The sequence below is a fragment of the Micromys minutus genome, assembly GCF_963924665.1.
Source record: "Micromys minutus genome assembly, chromosome: 33".
NCBI lineage: Eukaryota > Metazoa > Chordata > Mammalia > Rodentia > Muridae > Micromys > Micromys minutus.
The window spans coordinates 16,579,666-16,605,713 of NC_137968.1; the positions used below are offsets into that span (position 1 = coordinate 16,579,666).

The 26,048-nt window shown below is 43.3% G+C and overlaps 1 protein-coding gene across 1 annotated transcript; it reads left to right on the top strand.

The window, feature by feature from the left end:
* Nucleotides 1–5,845: 5,845 nt before the first annotated feature.
* On the top strand, nt 5,846–10,246 carry AARD (alanine and arginine rich domain containing protein; the record flags this gene model as incomplete). The annotated part of the gene is made up of 2 exons (XM_080909504.1): nt 5,846–6,187; nt 10,091–10,246. The coding sequence occupies 2 exons, from the start codon at nt 5,846–5,848 to the stop codon at nt 10,244–10,246; spliced, it is 498 nt and encodes a 165-aa protein (XP_080765630.1).
* Between the last annotated feature and the right edge of the window lie 15,802 nt (nt 10,247–26,048).

The following is a 26,048-nucleotide window of genomic DNA, read 5'->3' on the forward strand; positions in this document are numbered from 1 at the left end:
CATACATTCAGTTCGCATGCATTTTGACCAAAAATGGGATCTGGATTTGATGAGGGGCACATAAAATCCCACACAAGTCAGACCACCCCACAGATGGCTCAGAAACTATTGAAAATACCAAGGAGATTTAAAGACTTCTCTTGGGGGTCTATAGACTGCTCAGTGTGTGAGAATATGTGTTCCCTTTGCTGAGGCCTTGGGTTCAGTTCCCAGCACCCGCAGGCTGGCTCATAATCATACATAACTGCAGTTTCAGGGGCCATGATGGTCTATTCTGATCACTGTGGGCACCAGGCACACACGTGGTACTACATATGCATACATGCAGTCAAAACAGTCATATGCATGAGTAAATCTTCTTTTAAAAACCGTCTTACATTTGACAACAGGAGAAAAGTAGGCGTAATAGGCTTTCGACTTGCTGAACAGTTCAGCATATGGGCCTCTAGGATGCCTACATCTGCCATTGAGGATCTGGTTATTTAAATGGTTTCTGTTTAACCTTTCTTGCTTTGAATACCTATCTGTTCTTCCAGAGGATGGACAGACTTGCTGAGGCCAAACTTTCCTGAATAATCCTTGCTAGTGGTACTCTGACATTGTTGTAGTCATTTTGTTTATTCATCTATATCTATCTATCTATCTATCTATCTATCTATCTATCTATCTATCATCCATTCATCCATCCATCCATCCATCTTTTCATCCAGCCATCCATCCATCCATCTATTTATCCATCCATCTATTCATCCATCCGTCCATCCATCTATTCATCCATCCATCCATCCATTTATCCATCCATCTATTCATCCATCCATCCATCCATCCATCCATTCATCCATCCATCCATCTATCCATCCATCCATCTATCCATCCATCTATCTATCCATCCATCCATCCATTCATCCATCCATCCATCCATCCATCCATCCATCTATCCATCCATCCATCCATCTATCCATCCATCTATCTATCCATCCATCCATCTATTCATCCATCCATCCATCCATCTATCCATCCATCCATCCATCTATCTATCATCTATCTATCTATCTATCTATCTATCTATCTATCTATCTATCATTTGTTTAAGATAGGGTCTCATTATGTAGCTCTGACTATCCTGGAACTCACTATGTCGACAAGAGTGGCCCCTAACTCACAGAGATCCACCTCCCACGGGCTGGGACTAAAGCCATGTAATTCATTTAGACAATATGTATCATCTATGTGGCAGGTGTTGAGTTACCAATGTTTTGAGAAGATAGGGAAACAAGAAATATATATAAAGAATATAAAGTCTTACATTAATGTGCACTGTTGGTTTTTGACTAGTTAGTAGGAGGTTTAAGTGTGTTGTCTATATGGCAGCACCAGGGAGACCTACCAGGAGAACTCAAGTTTTAGGTTAGTCTGGGTTACAGAATAAGCTCACAACCAGCCTGGCCTATACAGTGAGACACCTTTATTTAAAAAAAAAAAAAAACAAGGACAGAGAATATACCTCAGTGGTAGAATATTTACTAGTATGTGCATGGTCTGGTGCTAAAAAAATAAACATCAACAAACATTAACAACTGTGGGGCTGGAGAGATGGCTCAGTGGTTAAGAGCACTGACTGCTCTTCCATCGGTCCTGAGTTCAAATCCCAGCAACCACATGGTGGCTCACAACCATCTGTAATGGGATCTGACGGCCTCTTCTGGTGTGTATGAAGACAGCTACCATATGATAATATACATACAATAAATTAATAATTTAAAAAAATCCCAACAACTGTAGTGACAGAGGAATTCCCAGAGGTGTGTGAGCCCGGGAGAGTACCAATATAGGGTTTGTCATTTTTGATGAACTCAAAGGCAGAACAAGTTATGGTTAAAGAAATGGAAGGGCCCGACATTTCTGTTCTGTATGTGGCCCTTCAGTACGCTTTCTTTTGGCTCTCTTTTTCCTATAAGCCTTCTCCCATGTAAGTGTAAGATACCTCTGACTCATAGTTTCCATAAAATCTGAGACCATTCATCGGGGCAACTAGTTTGCCTGTCTTCATCTGCATTTTTGCATAATTATATCTCTCGCCTTGTCTTTATTTGGAGGCAAAACCTATAAAAGTAGAGGTCTTGTGGTTTATTTAGAAACACGATGAAAGTATTATCTTTGATGAAAGAAATCAGTTTTGTGTTGTTTGCTCTAGTCTAAATAAGCTATGAACTTTATTTTAAAGGTTTCACATAAATTGTTCTGAGCACTGTCCAGTGCCTTGCTGGAGGCTTCTGTCACTTTACTGGACAACTGAGTAAGGAGACTCTTCATCCCATGTCCCTTATCTTACTTGTAAGCAAATTACTCTGGAGTGTTTATACAAAGTCACATGGCTGGCAAGGGAAAGAGCTGAGAAGCCTTTGCTCCCAGAATCCTGGGAAATTAAGCAAAGAAGACAGCGAATGGCTTCTGGACATTCCAAAAGCAAAGAATGTTTGCCAGTCACTAGTAAACCAGAAAATGAGCCATCCACGATTTCCACAGAGTCTCGAATGTGTAGAACTCTTAAGCTGTTCCTGAAAATATGACAAATATTTATTTTAAGGCTTATGAGGACAATCCTCTTGTCTTGGAAACTCAGAGACATCCTTGTTTCTTGTTGCAAGGAGGGCTCAAGGACATTCTGTCTGCAGAGGGAACATTCGGAGCCTATTGCTTGAAAGACTAATTGTCACAGAGGAAGGCAGAAAGAGCAGCCTTAGACTGAAGCCTCCCAAGGCACAGATAGGGAATGCAGAAAGGAACAGGGATAAAGATTTCCCAGGAAACGGTGCCCAGGCAGAAATGGCCTGTTGTACCTGTGTTTTTTGAGGGATGTGGGTGTGAGCTCCATTCATTATCTTGCTCATTTTATTTTATCATTTGTCAGGTAGATCGCTGATGATTTTGGTGACCGACCGACCATTTTTCTTACAGGGCTTCAGAGACGGTGTTCGGGTTCAGCATCAAGAATTCTTTGCTTTGGTTTGCTGCTGGACTGTATAGAATGGAAGCCCGGTGCCAACTCCAACTGGTGTCCAAAAGGACACCGAGAAGTTGCCTTAGAGTGTAAGGGCGGAAGCATGGTGGCAGTGAAAGACCTGCTCAGGTGATAGTGGTACAGAGCCAGTACTGTCTCAGTAAGCACGTAGGGAGGTGTAAGGGAGGGGAAATCCCATGACCTTTGGGGCCGCTGAGATGTGAAATCCAATTCTACCCCTGTCATTTCCTTGCCGGTATCATCCCAGGCACAACACACTTCAAGGAAGTCAGCTGTCAGCTAGTTGCCCTGGAGACTGACGGTGTGCGGAGACCCAGCAATGAACGGTGTGACCCGCTTGGTACATTGAAGAGGAACACCCCTGGGACAGGAGTTGCTTCTTTGCTTATGAGACGATGCTCTGTCCTTCTCAAGAAGCTCCACCTTACCATTGTGGAATCATTGTGGATACTTCATTAATATTCTGTATTTGGTTCAGTGCTGGGATGGTCTGATCAGCGCTGTTCTCTGTGCCTGCCTCCTTATGTTCCTGTATCATGTATTGATGGTCCCTTTGCATGGGACAGCAGGGATGGACATATTATTATTATATTATTAATATTATTAATATTGTTATTATTATTAATTACATAATAATAACATTAACATTATAATATAATAATAATAATAATAACAACAATAATAATAACAATGTTATTAATAATAATATATTGCCCTCCACGGTGTATGTGTACGCACGTGTGTGTGTATGCATGCGTGTGTGTGTGTGTGTGTGTGTGTGTGTATGTGTGTGTGTGTGGTATTTGCTAGTGGGTGTTCCTGAATGTGGGGCCTGAGTTTGATAGTGGAAATCTGGCTCTGGTAGTTCTTCTCCCTTATACTACGAGGCAGAGCTATTTTTAACTAGGCTCAAAGTTTTCCTACATGTTTAGTTTCGCTAGCCCATGTTCTCTGGAGATCCCACTGTTTCTGCCTTCCATGGGTGGATTCGGGTTGCCTGCCACACTCACCTGTCATTTGTGTGGGATCTGAGATCCAAACTCAGATCTTACTGCTTACTTGGCAAACAGTTTACCTGAGGAACCTTTGCCCGTTCGTGTCATTGTGTTTTTGTTTCCTTTGTCAATCTTTTCTTCTTCCCTTCCTTCCCTTCCTCCCTCCCTTTCTTACCCCCCAACTCCCTTCTGTGTGACATGTACTTATGGAAGCCAGAGCTCTGTGTCCAGCGTCTCTCTCTTGGTTGTGCTCTATCTTAGTTTTTGAGAAATGGCCACCAAGCTCCACCAGTCTTTCTGTCTCTGCCTCCTCAGTGCCGAGATGACAGGCACCACTGTGTGGACTTTCCCCATGTTTCCTGGGAATACAAACTTAGGTCTTCATTCGTGTTTGGCAAGCGTTTTCTTCAGTGAGTCACGTTCCCAGCCCCCAGTTTTCTCACTTTCTACTAGCAGACTACATCTTCAAGCATTTCCAGAGTCTCTACACAAGGAAAAGAGGTGAGCGGACCCGAGTTGTGATCAGGCACTGTCCGCAGAGGCTGGATAACCTGTATTCCTTACCCAGGGAAGACTGAGGCCATTTCAATAGAGCTGAATGTAACAAGCCCACGGAGTCTGAGCTCTCGCTAGTGAGTGCATTTTTCTCTCTTTGGAAGGAGAGTATATCTCAACGATCAGCGTGCATAAGCCAGGCTTCCTAGGTGTGAATTGTGGGCCGACCACTTGGGTTTGAATGACTCTTTGGTGGGTATGCACGTGGACTTCCCCCTCACCTTCCTCATTTGGAGAGTTTGGAAAATAATAGTATACATTTCACAGGGTTGTGTAAAGATTATATAGGCTGATATGTGAAGTGGCTAGCATGTAATAAGAACTGTAATGATACATAACATACTGTAAGGCATACAGTATAATATAAATGCGCTCTTGTCATCTTTTACGGTTGACACTTCAGGCAAGGGGCCAATCTTTGAGAGATGTACCATCCGCTCCTTGGGAATAATACTATGTTTTCGTTTCTGCCACTGTTGCTTCTTCTTCTTGCAATTGCCCATGACCAGAGAAGTTGTTTGCCTGCTCATTCCTGCAAAGGATCATCCAGTTAGCTCCAAAAGAGGCTTTAAGATATACTTTATAGGACGCGGATAATTATTATTAGCTCATGATTACATTGGACTGAGAATCGTACAATCAGACACTTTTGGAATAAGGGCGTGTTGATTTTTCATCTTAACCCCTTCATATATGTAGACTCGCCAAGGAGTCACCAGGTTAAAGAGGAGCCCCGAGTTTCAGGCTACTGGGATCACAGAAAGATAATTAGACTATTCAGACTTGCAAAACTGACAGAACTCACCGTGGACTGTAGATAATACTTGCATATCGGATTGGAAGGGTGTCTAGATTTTATCACACCTGGCAAAGTACTGAAAGCGTAAGACGCCAGAAACTATTTAAAAAGTGCACAGTACCGCGGCATAGGCAACTGGGAAGCTTTGTGTTGTACATTTCTCTGCTCAGCTTTTATCTGCATGGGTTGACTGTTCCAGTCCCCGTGCATTCTCAGAGCCAGAGCTCTAAAAGGCTGGGGGGGGGAAATCCAGTCAGAACTTCTAGTCACAGGCCTCTCTGCCTTGTTGCTAGGAAGTAGAGAAGACAGGAGATGGACAAGGAGCAGAGAGCTCTCTGAGTGGCCCGGCACTAACAGCGTCCACGCCAGGGTCCTGCCTGTTCCGTTAATGCCCCCGCCCCCAACTCGATCAGCCTTAAAAAGCTCCAACTTGTAACCAAACCCCCAGTCGGAGCGCAGCAGAAAAGGACCACAATGGGCTTGGGTGACTACAGCCACTGCAGACAGAGGATGCCCCGGGGGCTCTACAGAATCTCTGGAAGGGCTGCGCTGTGGTCCCCAGCCTTCTACCCGGTGCTCCGCATGCCTTGCGGCCCCTGGCGCATCGAGGCTCCCGAGCACGCCCGGCCGTCCAGCCCGGTGCTGGAGCACCTCCGGAGGCAGCTGGAGCGCGCCTTCCAGCGGGCGGCGGCACGCGGGCGAGCCAGGCGCGCTCGGGAGGCGGTGGCGGCGGTGGCGGCGGCGGCGGCGGCAGCGCGGGAGGAGCGGAGCCGGGCGCGCATGGAGTGCGCCCTGGCCCGGCTGCGCGCGGAGCTGGTGAGCGCGGGCTGTGCGGCTGGGCTCGCGCTCGGGAGTCAAGTCCCCGGCTTCGAAGCTGGAGAGTAGGCCACAGGAGGGTCCCCGGGGTGGGCTCCACGGGCTTAGTGCCAGGGAGGGAGATCGCTCCTGGGAGTCCGATTTCCTCGGTGTTGAGGCCTCCTTGGGGTCACAGATCCAGTGATTGGGGCTTGGCCTACATTGCAGTGACTGACCTAGACCCCAGGAGCCGCTCCCCGGCCTGTTTCTGTACTTTTCTATTTTCTAGGCGCTTCCCCTTAGCAGACTCTTAGTATGTCTATGTTTAGCGTGCAGAGACAAAAATTTCAATGGAACCGACAACCAAGGTGGACGGATGAGAAACTAAGCCATGCCGTTTGTTTTTATTTTATCCCTTGCTAAGAATTCAGAAAACGACTGGGAAGAAGTGTGCGTATATCACTTTTTAAAAATGAACAGAAGTAAATTTAATACTTTGAAAAGGAGAAAAGTGTAAAGAACCCAGACTTTAAAACGGTGACGCATGTGAATATTGCACAGTGGAGACTTGTAAAGTTCTCTGGGTTGAATGTGGCCACTAACCACTTCTTTACGACAGTTTAGAAACCTCAGAGGGTGATCGAGTCCATTGCTGGCTTTAAGAAGGGCAACATGATAGTGAATCCAATTTAACCATATTAGCGATCTGAATTTGATAAGGAATCCACTATGTTTGACCTAATGGTGTCTGGTCAAAATGGTGAGCCAGAGTAGCTGGATGGTAAACCCATCCCGCTGCCTGGGGGGACCACCTCACTGCACACCGGGAGGTTAGTGCTGTGTGTCTGGATGCCACACGGGAATGCCCAGGCCTGGCTGAACTAAACCCCTATGCTACTGAGCTGGTCTACGCCATCCCTTCCCCGACTTCTTGCTGACGCATATAGAGGTCAAGCTGGACCAGCTCTGAGGCACCATCACCCTTAATATTCCAACAAGTTGCTTCATCAATAGGAGGCTTAGACAAGGTTTTCTGGGCGAGAGAAGGTAGGGACTCATGGGCTCTGTGAATACATGCTGGCCCTCCAGCTAGGAATTTGTAGACTTGAGTTGGTTTGTCTGTAACGTAGAGATAAAGTCATGAGATTACTGTCCTAATTATACGAGGTTATATTATATGGCATGCTTCAGCCATATTCACTCCTTGTTGATTATTGTTATTACATTGTAGAGCTTGGAAGCTGATTGTGCCTAGAAGGACAAATATGAACATTTAGAGAATTGAACCAGCAAGATGGCACCTTAGAGGCGCTTGTGGACAGGTCTGAAGATCTGAGTTCAATCCCCAGTTCCCACTCAGTAGCAGGAGAATACCTATTCCTTCCCTCTCCCCCGCCCCCCAGGAACACTTGCCACACAAGCAAGCTTGCACTCACACACACAGACGCACTTGTGAACAAGGAAAGAAATGAGAAAAAGGATTAAAAAGAGTGTTGCTCTGGAAAGGAAGCTGAGAATTTTACGTATAGCCAGATGCTGTTTTCCTGGGGTGTAGGCTCTGCTCAGCATCTTTAGAAACTAGCCCATATGACTGGTCATAAGAAAAAAGCAAAGGATGATTACCTCAGGATCATCAAGAGAAGTAGTTTTTGATCTGGGTCGTTAGCTTAATCTCTATAGGAACAGGTGCTCCCGTGTTTTGTATGCAGAGGCATCATGTGTCACAAAGGAGTTTATCTTAGGGACAATGGGTCAATGTTGTCATGTTTATTATACTCTGTTTGGCTTACTCTTCTCCTGATGGGTGGCATTAATTTCTATGTCCTTTGGATTTCAGTTTTACAAAATTAATTAATTAATTTATTTATTTATTATACATAAGTACACTGCAGCTGTCTTGCTCTTTAGTGCTCTTAATCACTGAGCCGTCTCTCAAGCCCATAATATGTCTGTCTGTCTCTGTGTGTGTGTGTGTGTGTGTATGTGTGAGTACACTGTAACTGTCTTCAGACACACCAGAAGAGGGCATCTGATCTCATTTCAGATGGTTGAGAGCCACCATGTGGTTGCTGGGAATTGAACTCAGGACCTCTGGAGGAGCAGCCAGTGCTCTTAACCATGCTGAGCGATCTCTCCAGCCCGGATTTCAGCAGTTAACCTGAAAAAGTTTGCTAGGTATATAAAGTCCCCTTTCTCACCGTCAGAGAAGTTATACAGCTTTCATCAATTCCTCAAAGGGATCTGTGATGAAAGAAACGCAAAAGCCTTGAGCGTTTGAACTTCCTAAACAAGTGTGAACCACACACCCTGTACTTAGATGGTGAATCATTATCAGTAATCTCGTCCCTTCATTTCGGCAGAGAAGGTAGGGGACAGATATCCATCACTTCATTCCTTCATTCACTCAGTCTCTTAACACGGACACTGAGAACCTTCCATCGCAGACACAAGGCTCTTCCCACTGAGAATGCAATCATTAAAACGAGGCAGAGTCCCGCCTACAGCAGCCCGGGTGTAAGGCAGTCTGTTATCAGAGGCTTGGATTAAGAAAGATGGCTCCTGACAGTGATTACCGGAGGCTTTCCTGCACCTCTTGACACTTTGTTTACATCCATGGGAAAGAGAAGTGGAAAAGTGCATCTTAGATCCGAGGGGTCCAACAGAGGTGGGGCTTTGAACAACATTCTCCTGGATGTCTTTGGCAAGGTGTCTTTGGCTACCAGTGATAGGAGCAGGCAATGAGGCGGTGCTAGGAAGCTAGCCAAACAGGGCAGGATTCTAGAGCCGGAGGCAAGCGTCAGAGGGACAGTCGTGTGGTAAATGATGGGGGGTGGGGGTGGGGTTATGGTTATGGCCGTATGGTTTGTTTCTGTCTACTGGGTGCCTTGGATCTCTTGCCTCCACAGAACGGCACATGAATAGTAATAATTAAAAAACCCATAAAAAATATCAGAGGAAAATAAAAAATGATACCTCTGCCCAATATTTTATTTTGCAAGTTGAGAAGGAATCACCACGGCAGCGTTGGCAGTTAACTATTACAGTGCCCTGGCTTACCCTAAGGGCTACTGTGGGATGCTGCGCAGGAAATGTTATTTTACAAACCACACGACGCATGACTCAATTGAAGAAATATGCAAGTGGCTGATCTTTAGCTTTAGGTTATGATACAGCTGAAACACACTTTGTTGGTGGACTGCCTTCTAAGCAACCTGTCCTTGGAGATATAATTTAAAAAATTTTATTTGAACACACAAGGGCCTCATAAACTCCCACTGGAAGAGGTTATGAATCAGCCTTGCTACACAACAGGCTTTGTTCTAGATTGAAAAGTGTTAGATTATATAAGGACACATAACTATACATGTGCCTCTGAGGTGTCATTATATGTTTTTCCTCAGCAGGGAGGCCATTTAAAATCCTGAAACTTGAAATGACAAGGAATCAAGTAAATGGGCCCAGACCCCGTGCACGCAGGTGGCCTCAGGCAGTTATCCTGTGGCTCAGGACGCTCATAAAGATAAAGGATTTCACTGTGATCCCGCGCCGTTGCTTGAAAACAGCCTTTGGTGCATAGGTATTTTTCACGTGGACAGCTTTGTGCATCAGCGCCTTCTGTTTTCATTCCAAGACCGTTCGTTTCAAAAGCTATTTATTTATCTGTGTTCTTACCTTGTTGTTGGGAAAAAAAAAAAAAAAAAAAAAAAAAAAAAACCCGCTACTTTAATAGCCAGGCCCCAAGTCAGAAAAGGAGAACAAGGTGAAATACATCTTTCTCTCTTTTCTTACTTTTCCACACACTCCTTATTACTCACGCGGGGCCGGAGAGCAGTTTCATTAGATCTCCATTGCAAACTAATAAAATCCATTATTATTATTATTATTATTATTATTATTATTATTATTATTATTATTTTCTTTTAGCTGGAGCTGCGTTTCCAGAACCACCAGCTGGCCCGAACTTTACTTGACTTAAACATGAAAATGCAGCAGCTGAAGACGAGGCAGGACCAGGAGTGTGCTTCCAAATCCCAGAGCCCGCAAGCCGAGGAGATGAACCCCGAGTGCAGAAACGCATAGCGGAGGGCCTGAGCCCGACATCCTGAAGCTATCCCATAGTCACACCCTGTCACATGCTTGGCGTAACCCAGGCGACTCCGCAACCGCCCTAGCGTTAACACTAGAGATGCTGTCTGTGTGCGCTGAGGGACCACTTGTCCGGCTAAAACGTAGGCGTAAAGGAGGAAGTGGGGGGAAAATGTAAGAAAGGGAGCAAGGCATTTTTATTTTGAGGTTTTAAAAATATCCATTCATTGGTTTGAGTGGTTGTTGTCTTATAGGCAGAAGGGAAGAGGGACAAGGAGGGTAGAGATGGGGAAGAAGAGCCCAAGCACTGAAGACCGCCTTCATGTCCGCTCGCAGCACGGCTCGCACTTTGTAGCGTTGAGTCAACTTGCAGAATCTGTGTTTATTTTTACTTTATTTAGTTTTGGTTGATCTTCCGACTTGTAAAACTGAGGATTACTTCTGTCTGGATTCCAGCCATACCCTTGGTGTGGTCAGCATGAAGGGTGTCTCACCTTTTTTGTTGGATATGAGCAAGTCCAGCAGGACTTGCTGTCATCGAAACGTAAAATACTAACTGGTCTCATAGCATCTTGTGTCTCGGTTGATTTTCAGGATCTCAAGTTTGACTTTTAAGATGTACACCCCTAAATTCCAAACTAATATAGTTCTTTTGTTCCATTAACTTGGGGGTTTAAATGGCTCTTATTGAATGAAAAGATCTAATTATACCCCCAAAGTGCTTTACAATGCAAAAATAAAATTAATAAAAATAGTTGCAGACCTGATTGGTGTTTCTAGTGGTTATTATCTATGAAATTATGACAATGTGTATAATGTTAATTAAAATTAAAATTAGTTCTTGAGACAAAAAGAACAGAAAGGAGGCAGTCCTTTTAAATAATAAACTGTATTATTATTATTATTATTATTAACAGTCTAGTCATTACCTCCCCCTCCCCCTTGGTGCGCCCTCCCACAGTTCCTCATCCCATTCCTCCTCCCCCATGTCTCTAAGAGGATGGACCCCTCTTTCCCCATTCCTCAGGCCCTTCCACACCCTGGGGCTTCAAGTCTCCAGAAGGTTAAGTGAGTTTTTTCTCACTGAAGCCAGACCAGGCAGTCCTCTGCAGTAGATGTGTCCAGGGCCTCGTCCCAGCTGGTGTATGCTGCCTGGTTGGTGGCTCGGTGTCTGAGCAATCTCAGGGTCTCAGTTAGATGAGACTGTGGTTTTCCTATGGGTCACCCTCCTCCTCAGCTTCTTGCAGCCTTTCCCTAATAGAACCACAGGGGTCACCAGCTTCTGTCCATTGATTGGGTCTAAGTATCTGCATCTGACTCTTTCGGATGCTTGTTGGTCCTCTTGGGGGACAGCCATGCTGGCTCCTGTGTGTAAGCCCACCATAGCATCAGTGTTAGTGTCAGGCCTTGGAGCCGCCCCTTGAGATGGATCTTAAGTGAGGTCAGTCACTGAACCTCCTTTCCTTCAGTCTCTTCTCCATCTTTTCCCTGTAGTTCTTTTAGACAGGAATGGCAAACCTATCCTCCACTTGATGTCTTGTCTTTCTGCTGGAGGTGGACTCTACAAGTTCCCTCTCCCCACTGTTGGGCGTTTCATCTAAGGACATCCTTTTGAGTCCTGAGTATCTCTCACCTTCAAGGTCTCTGGAACATTCTAGAGGGTCTTCCCACCTCCTACTTCCTGAAGTTGAGTATTTCCATCCATTTTCCTGACCCCCAGGGTTTTTCTCCTGTCCTTCTAGTACCTGATCATGTCCCCCTTTTCTCCCTTACTTCTCCCACCCACATCCCTCCCTCCACCTCCAGTGATGGCTTCCTTCTTCCTCCCAAGTGGGATTGAAGTGTCCTCACTTGGGCCCCTTCTGCTTGTTAACCTTGACTTCTCTGAATTGTATCTTGGGTATTGTGTACTTTTTCAGCTAATACCCACTTATTAGTGAGTATGTACCAAGCACGTCCTTTTGGATCTGTGTTACCTTACATAGGATGACATTTTCTAGTTCCCGAAAAACTTGTGATGTTCTTGTTCTTAATAGCAGAATTGTATTCCATTGTGTAAATGAACCACATTTTCTGTATCCATTCTTCCATTGCGGGGCATCTGGGTTGTTTCCAGCTTCTGAAAACAAGGGCAACATGAACACAGTGGAAAACGTGCTCTTTGGCATGGCTGGGCATCTTTTGGGTACATGCCTAAGACTTTAGTTAGTTCCTCAGGTAGGTCTATTTCCAATTATCTGAGGAACCTCCAGATTTATTTTTAGAATGATTGTACCAGTTTACAATCCCACCAGCAATGGAGGAGTGTTCCTCTTTCTCCACATCCGCGCCAACATGAGCTTTCACCTAAGTGTTTTATCTTAGCCATTCTGATTGGTGTGAGGTAGAATCTCAGGGTCATTTTGGTTTGTAAATGGTTCCCTGATGACTAAGGACTTTGAACATTTCTTTAAGTGCTTCTTAGCCATTTGAGATTCCTCTGTGGTGAATTCTCTATTTAGTTCTATACCCCACTCCCTTTTTAAAAACTAGGTTGTTTGGTTTTTATGAAGGTTAGTTTTTTGAGTTCTTTATATGTCTTGGATATCAGCCTTTTAAATTGGCTGGATATAAAGTTAACACAAACAAATCAGTAGCCTTCCTTTATACAAATGATAAACAGGCTGAGAAAGAAAATAGGGAAACAACACCTTTCAAAATATTCACAAATAATATAAAATATCTTGGGGTAACTCTAACCAAACAAAGATCTGTATGACAGGAACTTCAAGTTTCTGAAGAAAGAAATGAATGAAGACCTCAGGAAATGGAGAGATCTCTCATGTGCACAGATTGATAGGATTAACATAGTAAAAATGGCCATCCTACCAAAGCAAACTACAGATTTAACACACTCCCCATCAAAATCCCAACACAATTCTTCAAAGACTTGGGAAGAGCATATGGAAAACAAAAAAGCCCAGGAAAGTGAATAATAGAATAACAATAAAAGAACTTCTGGGAGAACCACCATCCCTGACCTCAAGCAGTACTACAGGGTAATAGTGATAAAACTTTCACAGTATTGGTTTAGAGACAGACAGGTTGATCAATAGAACAGAATTGAAGACCCAGAAATAAGCCCACACACTTATGGACACTTGATCTTTTACAAAGAAGCCAACAATACGCAATGGAAAAAGAAAACATCTTCAATAAATGTTGCTGGTCTAACTGACTGTCTGTATGTAGAAAAATGAAAACAGAACCATATTTGTCACCTTGCACAAAGCTCATGTCCAAGTGGATCAAGGACCTAACATAAAGCTAGACATTCAATCTAATAGAAGAGAAAGTGGCAAAGAACCTTGAGCTCATTGGCACAGGGTGAAATTTCTTAAACAGAGCTCCAACGGCTCAGGCTCTAATATCAACAACTGATAAGCAGGACCTCATGAAACTGAAAAGCTTCTGAAAGGCAAAGGACACTGTCAATTAAATAATGGATTGGGATGTTAAAAAAAATAAAAGCTCTTGATTCACAACACAGCTTAGCCTGTGTGAGTCCCTGGGTTCAAGTCCCAACAACAATCTAAAAGGAGGAAAGAAAAGCAACTTGTATATAAGGATTGAAAAACTTTCTGAATCAAGTTTAGTTTGTTTTTTGCTCTTTTGCCAATAAGTAAACTATTCCAACCCTTTGAGAATTGATCTCTTTTGTGTATGAGACTGGAATCAATTGAGTAGAAGGCAGTGCCCTGATGTCTGGCCACTGGATTCCTTGAACCCCTTTAAACTGATCTCTTGGCTTTGTGTGTTGACATTCAGGATGTGTGGCTATTGTAGTTCCTGTGTGTGGGTACAGGGGATATGCGTCGGGTGTTGGTTTCTCCCTTTTCACCTTGTTTGACACAGGGTCATCCTCCTGTCTCAAGCTGCCATCTCCCCGAAGGGTCACACTGAAATGATAGACTATATGCTACTATATCTAGCTCTCTATGTGTGCTTGAGTGTGTGTGTAGCCACTGAACTATCTTCTAAGCCCAATTTTGTACAAATTTTGAGGAAAGAGTTGGTGATGTCACTTGTGATCTCCTTTAATGTCTTTTTAATGCTTCAATTTAAGTGCAAGGACAGACATCCTCATGTACATTAGGGTTAAATTCTATAAATAATTTCATCTTGTTTTCAGAGAATGCTCATTGTCTAAGTGTGTACTTTACAGAGGGCAGGCTACTGACACCGATTTGCACTCCTTTGTGTAGTTTAATTCCATTGGTCAGCATATTGACATAAAAGGAAAGAAAACCTGAAGGAGTTTTGGAAGCTGATGAATCGGTACTTAACATTGTCAGGTAATAAGAGGGAAAATATTCAATATTCTATTGAGAAGTCCTGTCGCAATCTTTTTTCTTCTATATTCAGAGATAAACAATGGACCACTTTTTAGGGGCTACAGGTGCAGAAACAGAAGAAACTGTCTCAAGGGTGTCTTACTTTTGAAGGCCCCAAACAGTGGAGTTAGCCTTTGATTTTTGCAGTACAGTGTGGAATATAGTGTGGAATAGATGCTCGACTCCCAGGACACTCTCACCACAGGATTCCGCTTTAGTGACCACCCACCTTTGTTTTCCAACAGTAAGAGAAGGTACGTGATCGCCTTCCTGCCTTTTCTTTGCAAAGATGCACAGCTGTCTGCTGTTGGCTTGCACCACTGATATCCCACAGTGGAGACTCTCTGGAAATCAGCAGGAGAACTTTTCTAAGAGGCATGAGGATGGCCCATCTTTCTGGGGTTTAAAAATAAGCCGGGTGACAGTGACATTTTAAGGACCCACATGACGGAAGCAACCAAGACGCGTGCCAGTTGGAGGGGAAAGTGAGAAAGTAGTTATAACCCAAACTATGCAGCCGAAAAAGCCCGAGGAAGGAAGATGTTGATAACCAGGCTGGATAGGGAACGCCACCATTAGAGATGCTCAAAACAGGTTTGCTGGTGAAAATATGGCGCTTGGGCTTTTCCAATGGCCCAATTTCTCAAAGTGTTAAATGATGGGTTAGGGCATAAAATCCTATTAGCAGGATACGGTCTACCACTCTCTGCCGCTTGCTTAGCACCCACCCGCGAGGCGGTGCCGAGTGAATTTAGACAATTAGGAGCTCTCCTCACAGGCTGCTAAGCTCCACATTCCTTTACAGGTGGCCTGAGTGAATCCCATTTTGTTCGACTGCTTCTGCCCCAGCAGGTGTTGCTGGAGGAGCCAGCCTGGGGACCCATGTGCGTGCTGTGGAGAACCTCATGAGAGCTGAGCCTTCACTCATGTAATTATAAGAATCCTCTTTTCCTTGTCCCTTTCTGGCTGGGTCCAGTGCCCAGCACAGCCATCAGCTCTATTTACTGTTGTAATCACGGCTGACTCCCTCTGCGCCCGGGGCTTGGCACAGGCTCCCCAATGCCAGCTGCGCTCTCTCCTGCTTCTGTGGCTGCTGCTGCTGCCAGTGCCGCTTTGCCCATACTTTTAATGAAGGTGGTGGTGCTATGAGAAATGTGGCTAGGTTTAGTGTTGAAGCGGGGCTGTTACCTACCTCTGGGTCTTTATTCATCTGGACAAATTTGAGATGAGGACAAATCTCTAGAACTCAAAGTATGGGGAAAAACAAAAAACAAAAAGGAGATATAGAAGAAAGATCTTTCATCAGAAAGTCTTCGGAGCCGAGACCAGGGAGACGGCCCAGTCTGTAATGTACTTGGAGCACACCGATGAAGACCAGGGCTCCCATTCCTAACACCCATGTGGAAACGGAGCTCGAAAGCACACGGATGGGACTTGCTGGTCAGTCAGCCTAGCCAAGTAATTAAACTCAGGGTTAAGTAAGAGATTCTGTCTTGTCTTTAAAGTAAGGCAGAGGACAATAGAGGAAGCCACCCAGCATTGACCTTACACACACACACACACACACACACACACACACACACACACACAGGAAGCCACCCAGCATTGACCTTACACACACAGACACACACACAGACACAGAGGAAGTCACCCAACATTGACCTTACACACACATACATACACACACAGAGGAAGCCACCCAGCATTGATCTTACACACACAGAGAGACACACACACACAGAGACAGACACAGAGGAAGCCACCAGCATTGACCTTACACACACAGACACACAGATACACACACATACACACAGACACAGAGGAAGCCACCCAGCATTGGACTTACACACACACACACACACACACACACACACACACACACACACCTCTCCCAAACCAAGTTCTAGGCTGTGATTTTGAATTGCTAATTTCACACAATCTAGAATTACCATAGGAAGAGAGTTCAGTGAGTGATTACCTAGATCATGTTGAGCTGTGGAGATGCCACTTGGGGATTGTCTTGGCTCCACTAATCCACGTGAAAAGACCCGTCACAGTGGTTCTCAACCTGCGGGTTGCAACCCCCACAGGGATAGTGTGTCAAATCTACTGCTTGTCAAACATTTACGTTACAACTCAAAACAGAAGCGAAATTAGCTAGTTGTGAAGTAGCTATGAAATAATTCTATGTTTGGGGGTTACCAGAGCATGAGGAAGTATATTAAAGGGTTGTAGTATTGGGAAGGATTAGACCCGCTGACCCTGTGCATCGTGGGTAGCATCATTCCCTGGATTTGAGTCCCAGGGATGAAAATGGAGGAGGTAACCATGGTTGCATTCATGTCTCTTTGCTCATCAGTATAGCTATGATGTGGCTAAAATTTTTGCTGCCTTGTTTTCCCCTGTTATGATGGACAACCTGAAGCTGTAAGCTAAAATCAACCCGTTTTCCTCTAAATTGCTTTTTGTCAGGGTTTTTTTTTTTTTTTTTTTTTTTTTTAATCACAGCAACAGAAATGAAACTATGATACAGGCCCTTCAATGTAGGGTCCTCAAGATTAAGCAGGAAAAGTGTCATCATTAGATATACTCTTTTAGATAAAGATACATTTTTTTCAATACCTAACAGCGACATGAAACATATGGCTGGTAACAGCAGACCTAAAACTAACTCCCAAGGTTATATAGTTCTTCAAACAGGTCCTATAAATCACCATGAGGACTAAATGAGAAAACACAAATGCAGTCCTTGGCACAAAGGCTAGTCCATGAATGGTGGCTGAAATCATTGCTCATCTCACTATTGTGTGTACAGTGTACAAATCCTTCTCACACTGAGCCCAGCAGAGACAGATGGTACCACCGTGGCTCCTAAACACAGGGAGCCTCTGACCCACCATCCAAAGAACCGGAACAACCTTCAAGAGTATGTATGCTCCAAGTACATTGCTGACGGGGCCATCTCCCTAGGACTTGGTTTTGAAGACTTGCTGATGAAAGGTCTTTCTTCTATAGCTGTTCTTGCTTGTTTGTTTTGTTTATTCATTTCCCCCATACATGCGATTCTAGAGAATCTCACCACTGTTTTGGATGGGGACCTTCTGTGTGCCCTTTTCTACTCTGTTGACTAACAAGCGATTCCCCCCAAACATGGTAATAAAATCCATGGGACCTGTTGCTGTCCAGCTGCTGGATGTGCCCGGCACACAGGGCTAGGTGTAGTTTGGTGGAATTGTCCTAGTGACTCTGTGCAGTGGGAACAACGACTTTTCCCATCTTAGAGAGGAAGTATCTGAGACGGGATCAAACGTGCCTCTGAGTGAGCAAGTGAGAGATGCTGAGAAACTCATCAGGATGGGAGGAAGAATAAATACATTCAGCATCATAACTAAACTTACAACAGGGACATATTAGAGTGCTGCTTGACTGTATGGGTGGCATGTCTCCACAGCCGTTCTTTGTGCCATACAACCTATACAAGCTATTTGGGAGATTTTGGACAGACCACTATGTCTGTCTAATTGTTACACTTTGAACACGTGAGAGAGGGCAGAGATGACCCCTCCAGTGTCCCTTTGATTTAGAAACATCTAACTTTCCCTGCTATGGCTGGACTCAACTGGCACCTGTGTTAGCTACCGTCTGTGGAGCCCTACATCTGGCCAGGAAGTAGACGTACCCAGGCTCAGCTCTTGTTTTTGATCACGGTCCCAGGGGTTGCAATCTTGATGATGGCAGAAATAATTCGCTCTCGGACGTTTCTCCGCTCCTCTCAGAATCTGTCGAGAAAAGAACGTCTCTTTTGCACTCCAGAGGCAGCTTCTTAAGTAGAGGTCACTGGTTGACTGTAACACAGTATGTTCTATAGCACCGCAGTCAGATGGTCCAGAAGGAATCCTGGTTCCTTTACCTTGCATCACCTCATTGGGGTTCCTCTAGCTTATCTGTTAAGTGATAGTAGTCACACCCACCTGTGGGTTGTTGGGCAGACCTCGGGAATGAATGTCTGCAGAGTGGTTAAAAAATCTCGAAAAAATCATTATTACAACAGTCTTCCTACAGGCATTTTACTGATTATGCTTGGTAGTAGCAGTGCATCTAAGACAGAGGCTGAGGATGGCATTACTGGCTTTCTATCCCCTCTTTCAGTACACAAGGTATGAGGAATCCAGTCCAAAAAGGTTTCCATTGGCTGGAAATGGTGGTTGAGGAAGGTTCTGAAACTACTCTTTCCTTATAAAGAAAAGATAGGGGGCTGGAGAGCTGGCTCAATGGTTAAGAGCCCTGACTGTTCTTTCAAAGGTCCTGAGTTCAATTCTCAGCAACCACATGGTGGCTCACAACCATCTGTAATGGGATCTGATGCCCTCTTCTGGTATCAGAGGACAGCTACAGTGTACTCATGTAAATAAAATAAATAAATTAAAAAAAAAAAAGAAAGAAAAGATAGATGGCAACGCTCTCCCCACCCCCTCACTTTGTATTCTCTGCCTTGAAAACATAGTTACATGACATCAGAAAGCTTTTACCCACTGCAGTCATTCTGTGTCCAAGGTGGGAGCCATGTGGGCCTGCTGAGGATGAGAGGACAGAAGGAAGCAACAACAACAAAAAACAACAGCAACAACACAAAACAGAAAACAAACCCTCCCCAAACCAAAAAAAAAAAAAAAAAAAAAGCCAAAACCTCAAACCAACCAATCAACCAACCAACCAAACCAAACCAAACCAAACCAAACCAAACCAAACCAAACCAAACCAACAAAAGCAGTAACTTGACCCTATCAGTCACTGAGCTGTTGACTCAATCTTAAAACTGCTTACTTCTGGCTAGTCTTACTCCATGACAATGACAACAAGAAAAAAATGATTTGTTTTGATGACATCTGTTTGGGTATTCGGTCTCTGGCAGTTTAGAGCACCTTCGTTGACACACGTCTACCCTAATAACATTGTGGTATAAAGACTCCTGATGGAACACCATGCGATGGTGTCTGTAAGCATCACTAGATGCCATGGACATTCTGTGTTTACTGAAATTTCATCCTGCACTGTAGAAATCAACAAGAATGTAGGAGTGTTGGAGGAGGTGTTCTCTGGAACCCTGCAGTGAGTGTTGAGTGTTGGAAGGACTTCTCAGTGTTTATTGTTGACTGAACAAGGAATCAATATATGAGTATAGATGGGGAAATATCACTAGGAATTTGCCACTGATACGCTACAATCACTGATTGAGGAAGGGGAGAGAAAAGGGAAGAAAGGGAAAATATTGAATTTCTTTGTATTTTATAGTTTTGCCTTGGATTATCTGTACTTAACAGCATTAATTTAGCAGACTAAGTGCTCATTTCCCTTCCCTTCTGTTCCCTTCTCTTTTCTTCCCTTTCCCCTCCCCTTCCCTCCCCTCTCCTCTCTTTCCCCTTTCTTCCCCTCCCCTCTCTTTCCCTTTCCCTTCCCTTCCCTTTCCCCTTCTACCCTTCCCCTCTCCCCTTCTTCCCTTTCCTTCCTACACCTGCGATACTTTTTTTGTTTTTGTATCTACTGGATGCCATACACCGCTTTAGGTATGTGTTTGGTGTTTATGTTGAAATAAATGTTTTGGCAGTAGCTGTTTGAGACACCAGTAGGTCAGATGGGGCTGTAGCTATCATGGATCTTGTATTTTAGTAGATACTAGGGGTGGAGGATCAGATCAGGAAGAAATGATACAATGTGGTAAGTGCTACGGTAGGGGAAAGGCCTTAGCAGCAAGGGTAGGAAGGGCACTTGGCTTGGACAAAGGGCATAGGATCAGCTCTGTCAAGGATTACAAGTCTAGCAAGCCGTGACATCTGAACAGCTAGTGCAGAGACTTTAAAACTACCTTAACACTGAAACTTTCATTATAGCCAAACTTCCATACAATAAAATAATTGTACTACAAAACAATAGTTCTTGACCAAGCCAGCTCAGTCGGTCAACGGGGTTCTCCAGTGGCGGAGCAAGAAAGATGGTTAAACAAAACTGCAGCATGACCCTCAGCCAGTTCCAGTCTGTTTTTATAGCATTTTAATTACATGCAGGTAATAATAAGGCCAGTTCTGGGCTAAGGGAACAAGCAAGACACTGAACACAAACAGTCAGGGAACAAGCCAGGCCATAAACCCATAATCACTGTTTCTAATGGCGTGTAAAGATGACTGGGTTATCTGAGCCTACTTCTCCATCCCAGGCAAAGTTATACTCTTGCCTGAAGGCTACTTGTTTGTTCTAGCCTAAAATCAAATTTCTCTCTGAGCTTATTCCCTTGTCCTAGGCCAAAGTTTAGTTATTGCCTGAAGCCTACTTCTTTGTTTTAGCTTAAACTAAAGTTCCGGCCTGAGTTTACTTTCCTTGTCCTGGCCTAATGTCAAATTCTTGCCAAGTAGCCCCAAAAGCTCTCCATTTCTTTTTAGAGATTTATTTATTAATTATATATAAGTACACTGTAGCTGTCTTCAGACACAGCAGAAGAGGGATCAGATCTCATTACAGATGGTTGTGACCACCATGTGGTTGCTGGGATTTGGACTCAGGACCTCTGGAAGAGCAGTCAGTGCTCTTAACCACTGAGACATCTCTCTAGCTCCAACTTTACTCCTTTCATCCTCCTCCAAAGAAACTCACCTCTTTCCCTCCTATCTGCCCCCACTTCATATAAACGGAAGCCTAGGTTGTGTTTCAGGTCTTTGCCTATTAGCATAATGTTTCTAACTTTCATTTCTATTACCCCAATAGCTCATTGGTTTCAGTGGCAGGAAATATTGTTTCAGATGGTTGTAGCCCATTTTCTTTATGCACTCCTCCTGGAGTGTGTGTTGTTTTCACTTTTTTGCCTATCAGGAATAGTGTTGCCGTAAGCAACTGTGCACAACTTCTTAGTTAAGCACCTGCTTTCATTTGTTTGCAGTAGAACCAATAACGTAATTACTGACTCATGGTAATTTTAGTTCTGGCTTATGAAGGCGATGTCAAACTGCTTTCCACCACTCATGCACTGCTTCACCGAGCTTATATCTCATGAGAAAGTATTGATTTCAGGGATACCGTCAGCTTCACTTGTTTATTTTCCCTACCAGCTTTCAAGGATTGCTCTGAGGATGAATTACCTTTGTGAAACTATTAAAGGTTTTTTTTTTTTTTTTTTTGCCAAGTAGTCTTCACATAAATTAAAGATACTATGTGCCCAAGTAATTCTCCTGTAGTTTTCCAGGAGTTTGATGGTTCAATAAATTTGCACAAAATTTGATTTGGGCAAGTAATGACTTTTTCAGTTTTACAAGACCTGAAGCTAAAAAGAGACAAATTGACTTGAATTAGTTTGTCTTGATTTCATCTGGTTTTTTTCCCCCTTAATGAGATGTAAAGGAAAAAAAAAAAACCCATCTTTTTATCTTTCTGATGCATGAGCACACTGATTCTAGCTGTTAGAACAATCAATGAATTTATTTTTAATTCAGAACTTTCTAGTGTACTAAAGCCCAAGGTTGCTCTTAGGTTAAAACAGAAGCAAAAGCATCCAGAAACAACTGTGTTTGCTGTATTTTAATAGGCTTCCATGATAATTTCTGAGAGTCAGAAAAATGAGAAACAAATTTGAACTATTTTATGTCTCTAGACCATATATAAAACTCTCTTGGTAAAGGACAGACAGCAGTCATTACCCATGAAGCACATGCAGCGTTTCCAAGGTAACTTGGTAAGGATAGAGACCCCTGAGGTTCTGCAAGCAAGGCTGTTTCAGGATGACCCATCAGGACTTTAATTAACCCCTTGTTTTCAAACCAATACCAGAAACTCATGCAGCAGGTACAGGAGCTAGAATAAGTTGTCTCTTCCTCTGTAATTGATGATTTCACAATTGTCTGAAACACCTGGTGACATTTCACAACACCTGGTGGCATTCCACAACACCTGGAGGCATTCCACAACACAAGCTGCCCTTCACTTAGCTGGTACTTTGCTCACCTTGACTACAAAATGACTGGAAGGAAACAAAACCAAAATGCATTTAATCTTAACACTCAGGATGCAGAAGCGGGAAGAATTCTGAGTTCGAGGCCAGCCTGGTCTATAGAGTGAGTTCCAGGACAGCCAAGGCTACACAGAGAAACCCTATCTCAACAAAATAACAAAACATCAGCAATAGCAAAAATGCATGTATACATAGCCAAGCACCTACTACGCATTACACATTTTACATGTGTTATTTTAGATCTTTATAGCAACAGTGTGATGTTGGCTGATACTCACCTTGGAACCAAAGAAATTGGGTGTCTGGAGGACAAGGACTGACAATGCTGAACTTCAGCCTGCAAAGCACAGAGGTCTGATGTCTGAGATCTACCCAGGGTGTGGTGGCACTTGTGTTCCCAGCACTCAGAACACTGACACAGGAGGGGTGACATGAGTTGAGGGCCATCCTGAATTTTTTAGATAATACCAGGCCATCTGGGGCTATCTAGTGAGATAATAACTCAAAAAAATTATAAAACTAAAACAAAAGCTTTGAGGTCACATCAACATGCCAAGTATCTTCCCAAATGGTGTCAGAAAAAAATATAAAAACAATATCCAGCGTTAAGTTTTTAAAATATTCTTTAAAGCCTGAATATGTTATATATCACAGTGACATAACATATAACATTGTTTGTCTACCACTTAGACGTCATTGGAAATTATTTTGTTCTTAAGATTCAAATACAATTTACCATAACCCCTGGCTTCCTCTTGATTAATTTAGTGCCATAAGCATTCTTTTTATTTTTCATAGAGGTAGAATGAAAAAAAAAATCTTACACCAGGGGTGTAGTTCAGTTGGTAGAGTGCTTGTCCTGGGTTTGATTCCCACCATCACATAAACTAGGTTGATGGCTTACACCTGTAATCCTAACAGTTTGGAGGCAGAGAAAGGAAGATCATGAGTTCAAGATCAACATAAACAAGTCTTAATAACCAAAACAAACCAACGGACAAATGAGAGACCAAGGAGATAGCTCAGACAATAAATCAAGTACTTGTGTGTAAGTTTGATTCCCACGTGAGTGTCTGAGTGGTGGTTCATACTTGCAGTCACAGAGCTGGGGAGGCAGAGACGGATGGGCCTTTGAGGTTTACCTTCTAGCCAGCCTAGCCTGCTTGGAGAGTTCTAGACAAGTGAGAGACCTTGTGTCAAGATAAAAAGGGGATAACCTAAGGAATGACATTTAAGGTGTCCTCTGTCTTCCACATGCACACACTTATACATAAGCATGTGCACAGGAACCCCGCCCCTTTCAGCCTCTCATATTGGTGGACTCAATTCAATTAGTTTGTCTTATTCCCTCTTGTAATTCTTAGTATTACACTCCCACTGGACACATACCCTCTATTGATCTATATCCTCAGAACCTTTTCTTTCTTTATGTCAACCCCGGGGACAAAAATTCTCAAACACTTCTTGTCACCCCCCAGCCCTTTTAATAATGTAAAATCTCTTGATAAAGATCATCCCTGAGAATAACTTTATTTGTAAAGAGCTGAAGCTAATGCTGCACCACTCTTTCCTGGTCACCTCTCACACATCTCTTAGGAGTGATGTCACTCTGTGCACACAGGAGACTTGGGTTTCAGGGCTGTTTATTTAGATGGCCCGGAACAGGGATGCTGGATCCCAATGAAGAGAGAGAGTTCAAGATATGAAAAAGACATGCTCCTTTAATGTCTTTCGAAAAGTATTTTTAACTGGCTGATGACATGTATATATGGCATGGTTATGAGGTAGCATGAACTATTCTGTGTTCATACTGTGTAATTATTAAGTCGTGTTAGCTAACAGCCACTGCTTTGTTTATCGTTTTGTGTTGAGAACACCTAAAACCCATCACGTTCTCAACTGGGAAACAAGTCTTGTGTGTTTCTAGAGTTACCATTTTTGTTTAATAAATCACTAAAGATTATTTCCCCTTAACCAAAATTGTGTACTCTATTCTCATCATCTTCTCTTTCTTCATGTTCTCTCCCTACTACGTTTTTAGTAATTACCATTCTACGTGACCTTTTAATATGTACATATAAATAAGATTATGTTTACCCTCGTAGAGGCAAAGGGGTGGGGGTAAGAGGGTGTGGAGTGTGGGGGAGTGACTTGGAAGGGCAATATCATTGGAATGTAAACAAATAAAATAATTAATAAAAATAACTGTAGAGTTAATAAAAACTCTAAACTAATGTATCTACTTGTAAAAAAAAATAAGATTATGTTATTCTTCCAGGGCCTGGAACATTTCACTTAACATAGTGTCTGCCAGTCTTGCTCATGAAGTTATGAGGTGATATCTATGTATCAATACTTATCATGATTTAGAATAATGGAATATCCTGGTGCCCAGGGAAATATTATCCAGATTTTGCCACAAAAGCAGATCAGAATAAACTCTGGTCTGCCAAGTTCAATGATTAAAATGTACATATGGCCATTACATTTGGTGTTTCCTTTCTGGATGCTTGCCTTTTTTGGTGTAGGTGAGAATTCAAGAATTTGGTGCCTCTCAGAGAATAAAACTGAAGTAGAGAATAAAGCCACAATCTCAGGAAAATGTTGTTTTTTAATGAAAATCCCAAGGCCCTGTAATATCTTGGACTCACCATAGAGACTGCCTCCCCTCTCTCAGAGTCCCTCATTTTTGCAATCACAAGTGGATTCTCAAACTGTCACATTTTAGGTTGTGTGGAGGGAGAAATTATAAAAAAGGTAGACTTTACTGTGAATTTGACCACAGCCAACACATGCTGGAGAATCGGAATGAGAAGCCCAAAGTCTTCGGGTGACATCTGGATCTTGTAAAATATTTACTCAGTTAGAGAAGAAATTACCTGGGAAATATGGGAAGAGGGTGCAGTTACTTAGGTACCAAGCAGCAGCGATAAAAAGGCTGCCATTGGCACAAAGGCTGTGGAGCTGAGAACCAGACAACAGTTTATTGCTAACTTGCTGGCTCGTGAGTGTGCATCTAAATACAAGGACCACAGGTAGGTCTCTGAGTCACTCAGCAAAGGGAGGTTCAGGACAATCAGCAGTAATCTGTTCTCATTCCCTAAAGTTTTTGGACTGTACACCTTAGCCACTTCTTTTAAACTTCAAAACGTGATCAATGGCTATATCTTATTGTCAGAAAAGCAAGTGGTGGAACATTCTAGAGAACAAACATGCCAGCATGGTGACCCAAATGGCGGTCCTGAGGCTGAAGAGATGCAGAGCCCAATGCACTCGCTCTTAAGAGTTGCCCGTCTTAAGTACTGCCTCAAATTAAGAGACACAAAATCCACAAAACCCAATTTAGCTGATAGGAAAAAGTAAGTAGAAGAGGGCACATAATGGAAGCAGGAAACATCGAAGAACAATCAAATATCTTTTCCATGTGCAT